Source organism: Bos indicus x Bos taurus, chromosome 26 (assembly GCF_003369695.1).
Source record: "Bos indicus x Bos taurus breed Angus x Brahman F1 hybrid chromosome 26, Bos_hybrid_MaternalHap_v2.0, whole genome shotgun sequence".
In the NCBI taxonomy this organism is placed as follows: domain Eukaryota; kingdom Metazoa; phylum Chordata; class Mammalia; order Artiodactyla; family Bovidae; genus Bos; species Bos indicus x Bos taurus.
In genome coordinates, this window is record NC_040101.1 from 32,773,625 (window position 1) to 32,789,439 (window position 15,815).

A 15,815-nucleotide genomic window follows, 5' to 3' on the forward strand; every position below is an offset into this window, starting at 1 on the left:
ATCATGAATGACATCAAGCCAAGGAGTCAGGTCTCAGGCAGTGAGGAGCAAATGGAGATTGCTGAGCAGATAATTAATTGTGCATTTTAGATTATTAGGAATGAATCAGAAGGCTTTTTAAAAAGTGAGATAGTGAGATAAAATTCACTGTAAAAAGTGAGATAAAAATGAGATAAGATAAAATTCACAGTAACCATTTTAAGAAAGAAGTGGCTTAGTATATCCACAATGTTCCACAACTATCACCACTCCATAAAAATTCCAGAACATTTTCATTCCACTAAAAGTGGAAGGCTATTTTGACAGCTGTCCCTGATAGTCTGGTCATAGGGATGAAAAGGAAAAAAAGATGAAACTTTGAAAGACATTTCTAACATAGGCTCAACAAAACTAGACTAAAATGTTAGTTTTAGTCAGCTTTTTGAAAACATCCTCAAAATACTGATTCTAGTTTTTCGCCACCTTACTTGCATTTTTCTTATTGTTATTTACTGTTGCAACAGCTTTACTGTCTCTTCATTTTTTTTCCTTATTTTTTTTTTCCTTTGGGCTGTACCACATGGCATGTGGGATCTTAGGTTCTCAGACCGGGGATCTAACCCGTACTCCCTGTCATGGAGACTCGGAGTCTTAACCACTGGACCGCCAGGGAAGTCCCCATTTTTTTTCCTAATTTTGTATGACTTTTGTACTTCTCTTTTATGTTGGTGCTGCATTGATTCAACATGAAATCTTTGTGAAAGGATGAAGACTGAAGGCTGTGCTAGGAGAATTTGCCCATATACTGGGATTCAAGAGATCACATGCAAATGGATGTTTCTTTGTAATTATTGATATAAAGCAGCCAGTTTTGTAATAATGTATACTGAATGCTGAAGAAGTCTTTTTCATTTATAAAATTCGAGGCAGGCTATAGGAGTGAGATTGACTATAGGGAGCATGAGGGGAACTTTGGTGATGGTAACATTCTGTGTCTTAGTTTGGGTGTTGGTTACTCTAGGTATACTTTTGTTAAAACTAATCAAATTATACATTTCACTGTATATAAAGTTTACCTCAATATTTTTTTAATGAAAAAATTAGAGGTGACTGAATGGGGCCTAGTAGTCAAGTCTTTGTCCTATAGCATTTGAGGTATTTCCAAAGAGAGACTCTGGCCGAGCATCCACAGCATCAGATGGTATTGCTGAAAGAGAGTGCTTCAGTTCTGTGATATTCTTTGCTAGGAACAGCTGTCAGTCCCCTGTGGCTTCCGGTATGCTAACACCATTGTGGCTGCTACTGAAATTTGTTTTTAGATGGGTTTTTCAACAGAGTTTCCTGGGTTCTGTCCAGGAGATTGCAGAGAAGTACCCTTTTCCACCCTCCCAAGTGGTACAGTAATTTGTAACCCGGGGATGGGTCTGTCTCTTAAGTATTGCCATTACAGGATGGGTGTAGAACCTAATTCTCAGTGCCTTAGTTTGCCCTGTTAGTCTGGCTGCTGCCCCTTCCCCCACCCCACTGCTTGCAGATTTGTTCCCTTGGCTCTTTCTCAGGAGCAGGGGCAGCAGCTGGGCCTTCCACATCCTGGCACGAGTAAGGCTAAGAGTGCCTGATGTCTAAATTGGTGCCAGTCACGAGCTGTGAATCCCAGCTAGAGCACTCCCTTCCTCAGTCAGATTGGGCTTCTTACTCTAGTACCAGATTACGCCTCTGCCCAGCTCAGCTCACAGCTATTGTTCAGAGACCACAGACTTAAGGGGAACCGGAGTTTCATTTTCTCAAGCCTCTTCTTCACTTAGCCAAAGTCTGGTCTTGGCGAGAGCTGACTAATTAGGTCTTGTATTTAAAGGTAGGTGGGTTGAGGACCCAGAATAGACTGTGGAAGTAATTCCCTGATTGCCACACCTTATTGAGCTAAAACTCCTCGACGTTAATCAAACACTTAGAAGATTGCTAACCTTTCACTCTTAGTTGCTCCTTTGAAAATTTCTCCTATGATAATTCTGTTAGATCTAAGTGAATTACCATTGTGCTGTTAAAATTGCATTTTCAAAAATATACTCACATGGTACAACATTCAAAAGGTGCAAAAAGACCCACAGTGAGAAGGCTTCCTTTCATCCCAGGATGCCATGCAGATTGTGGCAGATGAATTAACTATATTACTCAGTTCAGTTCAGTTGCTCAGTCATGTCTGACTCTGTGACCCCATGGACTACAGCACGCCAGGCTTCCCTGCCCATCACCAACTCCCAGAGTTTACTCAAACTCATGTCCATTGAGTCTGTGATGCCATCCAACCGTCTCATCTTCTGTCGTCCCCTTCTCCTCCCACCTTCAATCTTTCCTAGCATCAGGATTTTTTCAAATAAGTCAGTTCTTTGCATCAGGTGGCCAAAGTATTGGAGTTTCAGCTTCAACATGAGTCCTTCCAATGAACACCCAGGACTGATCTCCTTTAGGATGGCCTGGTTGGATCTCCTTACAGCCCAAGGGACTCTCAAGAGTCTTCTCCAGCACCACAGTTCAAAAGCATCAATTTTTCGGTGCTCAGCTTTCTTTACAGTCCAGCTCTCACATCCATACATGACGACTGGAAAAACCCCAGCTTCGATTAGACGGACCTTTGTTGGCAAAGTAATGTCTCTGCTTTTTAATATGCTGTCTAGGTTGGTCATAGTTTTTCTTCCAAGGAGCAAGTGTCTTTTAATTTCATGGCTGCAGTCACCATCTGCAGTGATTTTGGAGCCCCAAAGAATAAAGTCAGCCACTGTTTCCACTGTTTCCCCATCTATTTGCCATGAAGTGATAGGACCAGATGCCATGATCTTAATTTTCTGAATGTTGAGCTTTAAGCCAAGTTTTTCATTGTCCTCTTTCACTTTCATGAAGAGGCTCTTTAGTTCTTCATCTCTTTCTGCCATAAGAGTGGTGTCATCTGTATATCTGAGATTGTTGGTATTTCTCCCCACAATCTTGATTCCAGCTTGTGCTTCATCCAGTCCAGCATTTCTCATGATGTACTCCGCATGTAAGTTAAACAAGCAGGGTGACTATACAGCCTTGACGTACTCCTTTCCCAATTTGGAACTAGTCTGTATTATTATATTACTCGTGTATGATATATCCTCACTAAAGGGAGCCTTTTGATGAAAGTGAAAGAGGAGAGTGAAAAAGTTGGCTTAAAGCTCAACATTCAGAAAACTAAGATCATGGTATCCAGTCCCATCTCTTCATGGCAAATAGATGGGGAAACAGTGGCTGACTTTATATTTTTGGGCTCCAAAATCACTGCAGATGGTGATTGCAGCCATGAAATTAAAAGACGCTTACTCCTTGGAAGGAAAGTTATGACCAATCTAGACAGCATATTAAAAAGCAGAGGTATTACTTTGTCAACAAAGGTCCATCTAGTCAAGACTATGTAGTAGTCAACTGTGGTGTTGGAGAAGACTCTTGAGAGTCCCTTGGACTGTAAGGAGATCCAACCAGGCCATCCTAAAGGAGATCAGTCCCGGGTGTTCATTGGAAGGACTGATGTTGAAGCTGAAACTCCAGTACTTTGGCCACCTGATGCGAAGAGCTGACTCATCTGAAAAGACCCTGATGCTGGGAAAGATTGAAGGTGGGAGGAGAAGGGGACGACAGAGGATGAGATGGTTGGACGGCATCACCGACTCAATGGACATGGGTTTGGATAGACTCTGGGAGTTGGTGATGGACAGGGAGGCCTGACGTGCTGCAGTTTATGGGGCGGCAAAGAGTCAGACACAACTGAGTGACTGGACTGAACTGAACTGAACTGAAAGGGGGCATGGAGGGCAAGCCGATTAAGTGTTTGAAAAACAATATTTTGTCTGGAAACTGTTTAAGGCTGAAGGCAAAACTGCCTATAAATGCTGTGCTCTACTTATGAATTTGTTTCTCACAGAGGTTGACAATTCCAAAAGTAATTTATAGCTACACTAGGGTTGAAAAGAATAAAAAATGGTAGATAATGGGAACCAAGTTCCTCACTGTCCAAGAAACAAATTATAAATAAGCAAGGGGGAAGGCTAGAATGGACCCTGTGGTACTATATTAGAGTGGAGACTCTAGTATAATCTTATATTTAGTTTGATATATATGGATAGGTACAGAAATAATGATAATATGTGTATACACATGAGTTAGAATACGTGCATATATTTCCCAGCTCTCTCTGCCGAGGAGGGCCTAGAAGCAGTGATATCCCAATAGCGATGAGTGGAGCTACTTCCAAATGTTGGTTTTTAATACCATTCTCCAATAAAAGGAACCAGGACTTCTTGGGGCAAAGGCTGATTCAAGGGTTGGGGCAGGGAAATTGCAACATGAACCTTTAGTATTTTGTAGTGCCAAAAGGTAAGAAAGCACTTTAAAAAAATAAAAGGATAGGGTATGTCAAAGGGACGCTGGTGCCAACGAGTGTAAAGAAACTCCTGATGGCTAAAGATAGAAAATTGAGCAACAAAATAGCCTAGTATTGGATTATAACCCAAGGCATAAAATATGCATGAGCCTATGCTGATATAAATAACTAAATAAATGAAGGGAAGAGATGAATCTTCCTTAGAATAACTCCAAATAACATAGATAAATAGTCCTCCTTCTAAGAAACGGAGCTGAATCTCCCCTTTGTCCTAACTCACTAAGTGTGGACTCTGGACTTAGTGACTCCCTTCCAAAGGAAAGAATCCGGGAAAAGGAAAAATAATAACTGTATGCGTGGTGCAGAGACCTGCTGGCACTACCTTAACCAAGTGGTCAGAGTTACAAGCACCAGTGGTAAGTTGTGTTGATATATTGTACCTGTGATAGGATGCGACGAGAAAGGTACTTTACCTCTATGCTATTATTCTTACCCCAAATCCATAACCACAGGACAGACATGAGAAAAACATTAAAAAAAAAAAATCATCAAAAGACATTTTATGAAAATATTGATACTTTTTTAAAATACCAAAGTCATGAAAAACAAGGAAGATTGAGGGATTCATTATGGCTAGTTGCAGTGTGATATCCTTAATTGGGTCCTGAAACAGAAAAATTACATTAGTGGAAAAATGGGTAAAATCTGATAAAGTCTAGAGTTTAGTTAAAAGTAATATACAAATGCTCATCTGTCTTAGTTTTGACAAATGTACTATGTAAGATGTTAACATTCAGGGAAACTGGGCAAGGAGATATATAGGAACTCTGTACTACCTTTACAACCTTTTCTCTTTAAACCTAAAAGATTATTCCAAAGTAAAACCTTTTTTTAAGTCTACCTCTCAACCCCATTGGATTGCAAGCAAATCAAATCAGTCAGTCCTAAAGGAAATCAACCTTGAATATTCATTGTAAGGACTGATGCTGAAGCTGAAACCCCAGTACTTTGGCCACCTAATGCAAAGAGCTTATTCACTGGCAAAGACCCTAATGCTGGGAAAGATTGAAGGCAAAAGGAAAAGGGGGTGGCAGAGGATGAGATGGTTAGATAGTATCACCAACTCAATGGACATGAATTTGAGCAACTCTGGGAGATTGTGAAGGACAGGGAATCCTGGTGTGCTGTAGACTATGGGCTCATAAAGAGTTGTACAGGACTTAGTGACTGAACACACACACACTCATTCCCCTAGCTATCAGTCTCCTTCCCTGGAGACAATCAGTATTACTAACTCCTTTTATCTTCTAGAGATATAAATAAATACAAATAGAAATAATTCCCCCTCCCTTTAAAAACAATGCTATGCACATACTATATATTAATACTATTTATGTACACTCTCTGCATCTGGTCCCATCACTTCATGGGAAATAGATGGGGAAACAGTGGAAACAGTGTCAGACTTTATTTTGGGGGGCTCCAAAATCACTGCAGATGGTGATTGCAGCCATGAAATTAAAAGACGCTTACTCCTTGGAAGAAAAGTTATGACCAACCTAGATAGTATATTGAAAAGTAGAGACATTACGTTGCCAACAAAGGTCCGTCTAGTCAAGGCTATGGTTTTTCCAGTGGTCATGTATGGATGCGAGAGTTGGACTGTGAAGAAAGCTGAGCACCGAAGAATTGATGCTTTTGAACTGTGGTGTTGGAGAAGACTCTTGAGAGTCCCTTGGACTGCAAGGAGATCCAACCAGTCCATTCTAAAGGAGATCAGCCCTGGGTGTTCTTTGGAAGGAATGATGCTAAAGCTGAAACTCCAGTACTTTGGCCACCTCATGCAAAGAGTTGACTCATTGGAAAAGACTCTGATGCTGGGAGGGATTGGGGGCAGGAGGAGAAGGGGATGACAGAGGATGAGATGGCTGGATGGCATCACCGACTTGATGGACAGGAGTTTTAGTGAACTCCGGGAGATGGTGATGGACAGGGAGGCCTGGCGTGCTGCCATTCATGGGGTCGCAAAGAGTCGGACACGACTGAGCGACTGAACTGAACTGACTGAACTGACACTCTATGTTCTGCTTTTAAATCTTGTTCCATTATTAGTGTAAATATATAGGTTCCTCAGCCTTTTTTCAGTTTCTTTTCCTCAGTTAGCTACAGAGAATTCCATTGTATGGGTGTACTATAACTAATTTAACTGATTTCTTATCATTGATGGCCATTTGTTATTTACAGTCATTTGCTATTATAAACTACTCTGAAGTGAGAAAATTTGTACATGCATTATTTTGCACTTTTTAAAGTACATAGGGTAAATTTTGAGAAGATTCCCTGGGTTAAAGCATATGTATTGATACACTTGTAACTTAAAAGATACTCTCAAATTGCTCTTCCTGGGGACTTCTCTGGTGGTCCAGTGGTTAAGACTCTGTGCTTCCAAAGCAGGGGGCATGGGTTCAAACCTTGGTCAGGGCATTAAGATCCCTCATGCCAAGTGGATGGGCCAAGGAAGAAAAAATGCCCTCTATAAAAAGGCTGAACCAACTTATATGGCACCTGCAGTGTTTGAGTGCCGTATTTCTGCCTGCCATCACTGAACATAGGAGTTATACAAAATGTTTGATCTTTGCCAGTTTGTTTGCATTCCTGTTGTTAATATAGTTCAGCATCTTCTGGTCTTGCCCATTTTTTAAGTTGGTTGTTGGTCTTTTTCTCATTGATTTGTAGAAGCTCTTTTTATATTGGTAAAATAGCCTTTTGTTACAAGAATTGCATATATATTTTCCTAGTTTGTCTTACGATTTTTTTTCTTGCCTTGCAGAAAATCCAGGTTTTTTTTTTAATGTAGCTAATTTTAACTAATCTTTTCTTTTATGGTTAAAGTATAACTTTATATTATACTTAGAAATGGTCTCCTGTTTTTTTTCTTTAATCCATTTGAAATTTACTTTGGTGGAAAATTCAGAGCCATTGGTTTTTTTGTTTTTGTTTTTTCCCCAAATAACCAATCATTGCAACAGCATTTATTGAATAGTCTGTTTTTCTTTAATTGAAATAATGCTTTTTAAAATCATATTCTCATGTATTTGTGTCTCTTTCTGGATTTTCTGTTCCATTTTTGTACCATTGATTTCTTTGACTGTGAACTCATACTATACTGTTATTTTTTGTTTATACTTTTTTTATGGAGAATATAAAGTATATTCAGAAGTATACAATATTTTAATTATTGTAAAATTTATTTATAAAAATCTTTTACTATCTGGAAGAACTGCCTTTCCACCCTCATTCCTCTTTTTCAGAATTTGCCTGATTATGTATTATTTTTTGCACATCAACTTTCTCACTTATGCTTTAAAGTTTTCACCATTCAGATATTCACATTTTTCTGTTACATTTATATTGAGGTATTTTTCTCTCTCTTTAAAATTTTATTTGTTGCTATTATTACTTTTTTCCTTTATATAATTTTACAAGCTAGTGTACATATATATGTGAGAGTTCTTAATTTCATATTAATTTTGTACCTAGCCATCCTAATCGGAGAAGGCATTGGCACCCCACTCCAGTACTCTTGCCTGGAAAATCCCATGGATGAAGGAGCCTGGTAGGCTGCAGTCCATGGGGTCGCTAAGAGTTGGACACGACTGAGTGACTTCACTTTCATGCACTGGAGAAGGAAATGGCAACCCACTCCAGTGTTCTTGCCTGGAGAATCCCAGGGACGGCGGAGCCTGGTAGGCTGCCGTCTATGGGGTCGCACAGAATCGGACACAACTGAAGCGACTTAGCAGCAGCAGCCATCCTAATGAGTTCTTTTGTTTCCAATATTTTTTCATGTATTTCTCTTGAATTTTCCTAGGTAAACAATCAGGTTACCTTCAAATGATATATTTGCTTTCTTTTCAGTTTTTATACTTGGAGCTGCATATCTGAAGTATTATGAAATGTCTCTAGTGTGGAGGGACTCTTGGCAAGCACAGTGGACCCCCAGGTGTAAACCCAGGATAGGCAGAAACATTGGCAATATAGACATTAAACCCTAGGATGGACTTTTTTGTTGTTATTGTTGTTGTTTCATGTTTCTTTTTTTGCTTTCCTCTAGATGTGAAATCTGGAAGCTATACAGTGTTACAAGTGGTGGAAGCCCTTGGGTAAGCGATCTGATCTGCTCTAGAACAACTCTCATCAGCCCTGGCAGTACACTCTGAAAACAGTTATTCTGTCCTCAATTTCTTCCACTGCAGCCCAGTTTCCCCTCCCCCTTCCATATTAGTACCTCAGGCTAAGCCTATGTTTCTCTTGAAAAAAGTTTCATGCCAACTGATTGAGACCCTTGATGAGGTGTTGAGAACACAGCCTGTGGGCCACAGTAGCTCTTGAGTCAGCCTTTAGAGCCTCTAAAGTCAGTCTTTAGGTGAGGGTGGGTGGTGCTTCTCTAACCCCGCCCTCGCCTGTGGCATCCTAGTCAGCCTGCATCTGACTCAGACCCTGTGGGCCCCGCCTGGGAGGCTGACCTGGCACAGGATTCCCCACTGTAGGGAAAGGCTTGGGACAACAGCTGGAAGACCACTGTTCAAACCAGATACTCCAAGCTCCAGAGGAGGCATGTGCTTATAGTATAAAGCCTGCTCTTCTCATATTTTGTTCTTGGAAGACCATTTAAATTGGAAAGTCTTAGTAGCAAAGGTTGTTAAGTGTCATAGCTAGCGAGTCTTCTGAAACAGAGAGAAATAGAAAACTGGGGAGAAGATGGGAGGGTAGGTCACTATTATGCATTTCTCCCATATGTTGTTGTGGCCTTGGTTCATTTTTTTAAAGTAACAGCTTTATTGAGATATAATTTACCTATCATAAATTCACCATTTTAAAGTGTGTATTAAAAAATAAATAATAAAGTGTGTATTCACAGATTTGTGCAACCGTTAGTAACCACAGTCAATTTTAGGACATTTTCATCACCCCAAAAAGAAACCCCACGCCTATTAACAGTCACTCCCCACTCCTTTCTCTTCCTTGCACCTGGTAACCACTAATCTACTTTGTTTCTGTGGATTTACCTATGCTGAAACTTTCAGATAAATGGAAGCATACAATAATATGTAATCTTTATGATTGTCTTCTTTCATTTGGAATAATGTTTTCAAGATGCATTCCTGTTGTAGCCTGTATCAGTGCTTCATTGCTTGCTGAATAATATTCTGTTACATGGATATACCACAGTTTGTTTACCCATTCATCAGTTGAGGGATATCTGAGTTGTTGTCACATTTTGACTATTCCGAATAATGCTTCTGTGAGCATCTGTGTGCCTTGGTCCATTTTTAAAGGCACAGTTTTCTGCTTCTGAGTGGGGGCCCTTTCTGTAATTCCTATCCCAGGTATCCTGTCAAGACTGATCTTTTTTGCCCCAGTTCCTCTAGCTATAGGTACTCTTGAGACTTCCCGGTGGCTCAGTGGTAGAGAATCCACCTGCAGTGCAGGAGATGAGGGTTCGATCCGTGGGTTGGGAAGATCCCCTGGAGGAGGGAATGAGGAAATGGCAACAGTAGTCTTGCCTGTGAAATTCCATGGACAGAGGAGCCTAGGGGCTACAGTCCGTGGGGTAGCAAAGAGTCGGACACTACCGGACGACTGAGCTCAGCGTAGGTACTCTTATCCTTGTTTCCTTAAGGTACCCTGGCCAGCTCTCCTTCAGAAGTCTTCTGCTTCCTTCTTTGCTTAGATTCCTTGTGGTATGTTTAAATGTAATCTCTGTGATTTGTTTTGAAGATAAATCACCTTGTTGCTTCAGCCTGGGTCCTCCCATATCAATAATCCTAAATAGTTAAAGTTTTTATTCTGACCATCTTACTTAGTACATTTCCAGTTGTAAAGACTATAATGGTTGCTTTAATAGTGATATATTTATTCTTCTCCTGTTTAGGTGAAAGTGAAAGTGAAGTTGCTCAGTCGTGTACGACTCTTTGCGACCCCATGGACTCCTCTCTTCCAGGCTCCTCTGTCCATGGGATTTTCCAGGCAGTAGTACTGGAGTGGATTGCCATTTCCTTCTCCAGGGGATCTTCCCAAACCAGGGATTGAACCCTGGTCTCCCGCATTGTAGATAGACACTTTACCGTCTGAGTCACCAGGGAAGTTTTGGTAGAAGCTGCCAATTATCTCTTGAGCCCTGTGGGTAACTGCTAAGCTCTCTTTCAGAGAAATGTCACAATTATATCACTGAGGAGAGAGTAAGCCCCACAGCCAGTCAGTGCCTGGAGACAGACACTTCTGTTGGTGTCACATATGCCCCTGATGACACCTCCAGGCCAATCTGGGGATTGGCCTTACTGTTGTTTGTAATGCCAAGCGCCTCCAGAGTACCTTCCTGGGCCAGCTTCCATGCCCGGGGGTGAGTGTGACTAATTGCAAAATATTTACTTCCGAAGTTTGAACTGGGTAATATCAGGCTTTCTATCTTACTTTCCCCCAGGTCTTCTCTAGAGAATCCAGAACCCCGAACTCGGGCCCGTGGGATCCAGCTTTTGTCACAGGTGCTCCTCCAGTGTCACTCCCTGCTCCTGGAGAAGGAAGGTACTGGTAGGCGTGCTGAGCCAAAGCCTTCCGTGTCTATCAGGCCAGCTTACAGGGCGGGAGGGAGGGAGGGACGTACGGTATCTTCGAACTCCTAACACAGGGTCGTCACACATCACTAGTATACGTGGCAAAGAAGATAAGAATTGAGACACAAGACACATAGATTTCAAATGTAGCCTTGGACAGTTTTTTTTCCCCAGTATGTCTTCTGTCTGTAAAATGGACAAAGTAGTGTTTTGGAGTAGAAAAGTAGTGAAATATCAAAATGCTTTGAAGTCCTGAGGGAAAAAACCCACAACTTATTTATCTTCCATCGCAGGGGTAGGCAAACTGCAGCCTCTTCTTATAAATAAAACTGTATTAGCATATAGCCATGTCCATTTATGTACCTGCCGTTTATGCGGCTTTTATGTTACAGTGGCCCAGCTGAGTAGCTGTGACATACTGTGTCCTAGACACCTGAAATATTTACCATATGGCCCTGTGAGAAAACGAGCCAACCCAAGTTCTGTAGAAAGGCAGGTCTCGGGTTGAGAATGGGTTTGATTGTGACCTCTGTGCGAAGGGATAACCCAAGATGCTCACCTGTTTTCTTGACAGATAAGGAAGGAACCCCCCAGATGGGAGGGCTTGGGACATACCTAGGTGAAGAAGACAATTTGTAGTGAAGCCCAAGCAGGAACAGCTCTTAGAAACTTTGGGAAGAAGCAATGCCAGCGGGCCCTTCTCCAGCCTGTGGAAACTAATGACTGAATTTCTGGTCTGTTCAGTGGTCCACCTGATCCTGTTCTATGAGAACCGGCTGAAGGACCATCATCTTGTGATCCCGTCTGTTCTGCAGGGTTTGAGGGCACTTGTGAGTTCTCCTTTTCTGTATTACATACCATGTTTACAGGAATCTATTTCCAGTGAATTCTCTCCTTCCCCTTAGTGGGTGAGACTTCAGATACTTCAAAGCAGATGCCTAGATACGGGGCTAAACTAGTCTCAGCCAGCTCCACTTCTGTTTTTAGTCTGGAGAGTAAAAGTGTCCTTTGGGGACTGGAATTCAGAGTCAACCTGGAAGGAGCTGCAGAGACCTAATCAGCTTGAGAAAAGGGACCATGTTTCTCACCATCAGCATTTCTTCCCCAGCCTGGATGTTGTAATTCCCACTGTAGTTAGATAGGCCAGTTTTAGGCTTGAAGGCTACACTAAAATTTCCAGAATTCCCTCTGTGTTCACACTTCTCTTCTCCCCCAGAGCCTGTGTGTGACCCTGCCCCCAGGGCTGGCAGTCTCTGTGCTTAAAGCCATCTTTCAGGAGGTCCACGTACAGGTGAGTGATAATGGTCACTTCGGTATTTTCTATCTTCCAGCCCTTGACATAACTAGAATTACATGGCAAAAAATAAATTGCCTTCTAAGAGTTCTGAACTCTTACAGGCCTTTGGTCATATGTGCCTGCTGTCCCTTGCTACTGTATAAGGAGAGGGAGGCATGCAAGTACATCTGACCTGTGTCCTCTCACACCTAAAGAAAGTGAGGCACATAGCAGGCAGGTTTGGGTTATTGGTTCCACTGCTAGACTGCTGGACCATAGCCATACCTTTTCTCTGCATTTCCCTGAGGTTCATCTTATTCTGGTATAAAGAGAATTACCCAGTTAGAGACGATGAAGCAGGAAGTACTTTTGCCAGCTGAGGTATTCTCTGGGCACTTCCTTCACTTTCTTCTGTCTCTCCTACTAAGTCCCTGCCCCAGGTGGACCGGCACACAGTCTACAGTATCATCACCAACTTCATGCGAGCCCGGGAGGAAGGTGAGAGGCAGGGCTTTCGGAAACCTGAAAAGTGAACACAACTTTTCTTCCCCCTTTACCAGGACTGATTTTAGCCCAGGGTAATATGAAAGAGTCAGTACTCTGAAAGGAAGATGAAGGGAAACTGGGAGTCGCTCACTCCCCAGTAAAGTAAAGGAAGGGTGGAGCTTGAGCTGAGGTGTTAAATTCCTACCTCCATAACCATTATATATTGTTGCACATCTTCTCTTCACTGAGGACTCTCTTGGAATAGGAAAACAGAAATGGTCGGCTCTGGGAGGCGTGAAGAGGGAGGCAGTGAGAGAGGGAAAACACAGGCCAGAAGAAAGCCCCGCTTTCTTATCTTGTGGGACAGTAGTGACCTGGTTCTCTCCTCCCCAGAGCTGAAGGGCCTAGGAGCTGATTTCACCTTTGGCTTCATCCAGGTGATGGATGGGGAAAAGGATCCCCGTAATCTTCTGGTGGCCTTCCACATTGTCTATGACCTCATCTCTAGAGACTACAGCCTGGGTACGTCCTTGTAGCTTTGGATTAGCTGGTTGGGGCTTGTCAGATGAAAGGCTTGTAAGTCCTCCTTCTTTCTCTGTTGCCTTTAGGACCTTTTGTGGAGGAGTTGTTTGAAGTGACATCTTGTTACTTCCCTATTGATTTTACTCCTGTAAGTAGTACCTTTCATTCATTCATTCAAATACTGAGTGTCTGTTGTGTGCCAGGCCCAGTTCTAGGCTCTGAGGGTACAGCAGTGAACAAAAAGAAACGACCCCTGCCCTCAAGAACTTAGCACGTCAGTAAACCGGGAAGTGGAAAAACATACTTCCTAAAAATGTACTTAGTGCTTAGAACTACAGGATTGTAGAACATGATTCATGTCCTTGAAAGTTGAAACATTTAAGTAACAGTAAGAGATTATGGACCGAAACAAGAGGTGGTACAGTTGTTCAAAGACAGAGTTGAGTGTGAGCTAGAGTAGGCAGGAACTGACTCACAGATAAAATAGGATTTCATTTGGTTTCTGAAGGATATGTAGCATATGATCCTGGATTCTCAGGGCACATCTCAGGCAATAGAAACGAAGACACAGTTGAGCGTAGCATGTACAGGAGGTGTTTTCTCGATGCCCTCAGACCTTCTCCCACTCTGCATCTTGATTCACCTTCTCTTTTCGAATACTCAGGGTCTCAGCACTTTATGGGTATGCATGGTATGTAGATGAAAGCATTAGTAATTTGGAAGAAATGAAAGGAATTATACCACACACATCAAATTTACATCAGAGCTCAGTTGGTAAAGAATCTACCTGCAATGCAGGAGACCCCAGTTCGATTCCTGGGTTGGGAAGATTCCACTGTGGCTCAGCTGGTAAAGAATCCACCTGCAATGCGGGAGACCTGGGTTCGATCCCTGGGTTGGGAAGATCCCCTGGAGAAGGGAAAGGCTACCCATTCCTGTATTCTGGCCTAGAGAATTCCATGGACTATATAGTACATGGGGTCTCCAAGAGTTGGACATGACTGAGTGACTTTCACTATTGACTTTCCCTGCCTTTAAGATAAAAAGCCATTTTTGCCATAGGGAATTTCTTAGCAGCTTATTTTAGCTGACATCATGTTGCTGGGACCACCTCTCTCCTAATATTCTTTTCATTGCTTTTGTAATCAGTATCACTATTTCTGCTCAGAAGTATTTAAGCCTTTGAACTCTTGAAAGCTCTTGGTTAGGCTGCCAGATTTTTCTGTTTTTACTTTCTTTATTTTGTGTTTGTTTTGAAAAGATAATATATTCACAGGATTCAAAATACAAAAGGTACAAATAGGTGAAAAATCTACATACCATCAAGTTTATTTCTCCGCTGTCAACCAGTTTTATCAGTTACGTCTGTATCTTACAGAGCTTTTTCATCCATGTATTAAAAAATGCTCTTCCCTTTTCCCATAAAAATGGTAGTGGATTTACACATTTTTCCTATCGTTTGGCGTTTTCACTTAGCAGTATATCTTGGAGAGGGTTCCATAGCAGTATATAAATTAGCTCTTTATTCTTTATGACTGTGATTTTCCTTTGCATGGAAATACCTAATTAATTTTACTTGTCCTCCATGGGACAAAGGTTTTTGCTAATCTTTTCTGTTACAAGCAATGCTGCCACCTAACATACCCTGCCTGTACATGTATCATTTCACACATACGTGGGTTTATGGATGTAACAGTAGGATAAATTCCTAAAATTTAGGAATATGTGCACTTAAAATTTTAGGGTGGGCAAGAATTTTTTTTTTTTTTTTGAAAGATAGTACAGTGAACACCATGCAACATTTAGAGAATTAAGCCTCTTTACTGCCACCAACCATTTTCCTTTCAGAGATAATCATTGCTCCCAACTGCTTATATATTTTCTCGGAGATGTTCTAGGCAAAACAAGTTTATAGATAATAATTGGAAAATTTATTTGAGCAGAGTTGTGTGTTTTTTTCCCACAGTGTGGTCTATGGGAAGCAGAAAGCTCTTGTCAGTTAAAATAGGGACACCTGGCTTTCAGTGTTAAATTTGTGTTAAAAATATTCTTTACGGTCTTATCGATCTGTATAGGCCACTTGCCGTCATCATCATGGATCACAGCAGTAGAAGTTAGGGCGAGATAGCTGCTATTTTAGACTTTGTGGGCCTTATGTTCCCCATTGAAACTCTTCACCTGTGCTGTTCCATCACAGAAATGGCCCTCGCCACTGGAATGTGATACAGGGTCTGTATTGCAATAAATACATTTATGGACTTGGGAATTCACATTTCATATAATTTTCATGTGCCACAAGATATTATTTGACTTGTTTTTCAACCATTTAAAAATGTAAAAACCAGTCTTAGCCATACAGTCTTAGCTGGTTGCTTCCTACTCTTAATGCAGAGTCAATACTGAATCTTTCTTTCCCATCATCTAAGGATCCTTTTATCTTTTCTCTTGGATCAAATCTCCATTTTTTGTATTTATGTATTCCTCATTTTATGGTTTATTCCTTCATTTTGGTGATGCTCGTCCCTTATGAGCTTCCCATGGG

The 15,815-nt window shown here is 41.5% G+C and overlaps 1 protein-coding gene across 4 annotated transcripts in view; it reads left to right on the forward strand.

The window, feature by feature from the left end:
- Window positions 1-15,815, forward strand: part of MMS19 (MMS19 homolog, cytosolic iron-sulfur assembly component) — a 35,681-nt gene that overhangs the window by 5,305 nt on the left and 14,561 nt on the right. For 2 of the 4 annotated variants that reach the window (XM_027528438.1, XM_027528439.1), the window contains exons 2-8: window positions 8,490-8,538; window positions 10,860-10,960; window positions 11,734-11,819; window positions 12,206-12,280; window positions 12,694-12,763; window positions 13,145-13,273; window positions 13,360-13,421. In XM_027528438.1, coding sequence (XP_027384239.1) covers window positions 8,490-8,538; window positions 10,860-10,960; window positions 11,734-11,819; window positions 12,206-12,280; window positions 12,694-12,763; window positions 13,145-13,273; window positions 13,360-13,421 — 572 coding nt within the window. Of the gene's footprint in view, window positions 1-8,489; window positions 8,539-10,164; window positions 10,184-10,859; window positions 10,961-11,733; window positions 11,820-12,205; window positions 12,281-12,693; window positions 12,764-13,144; window positions 13,274-13,359; window positions 13,422-15,815 lie in introns of those variants that run through there. The other 2 variants (XM_027528440.1, XM_027528441.1) reach the window with 2 other exon arrangements.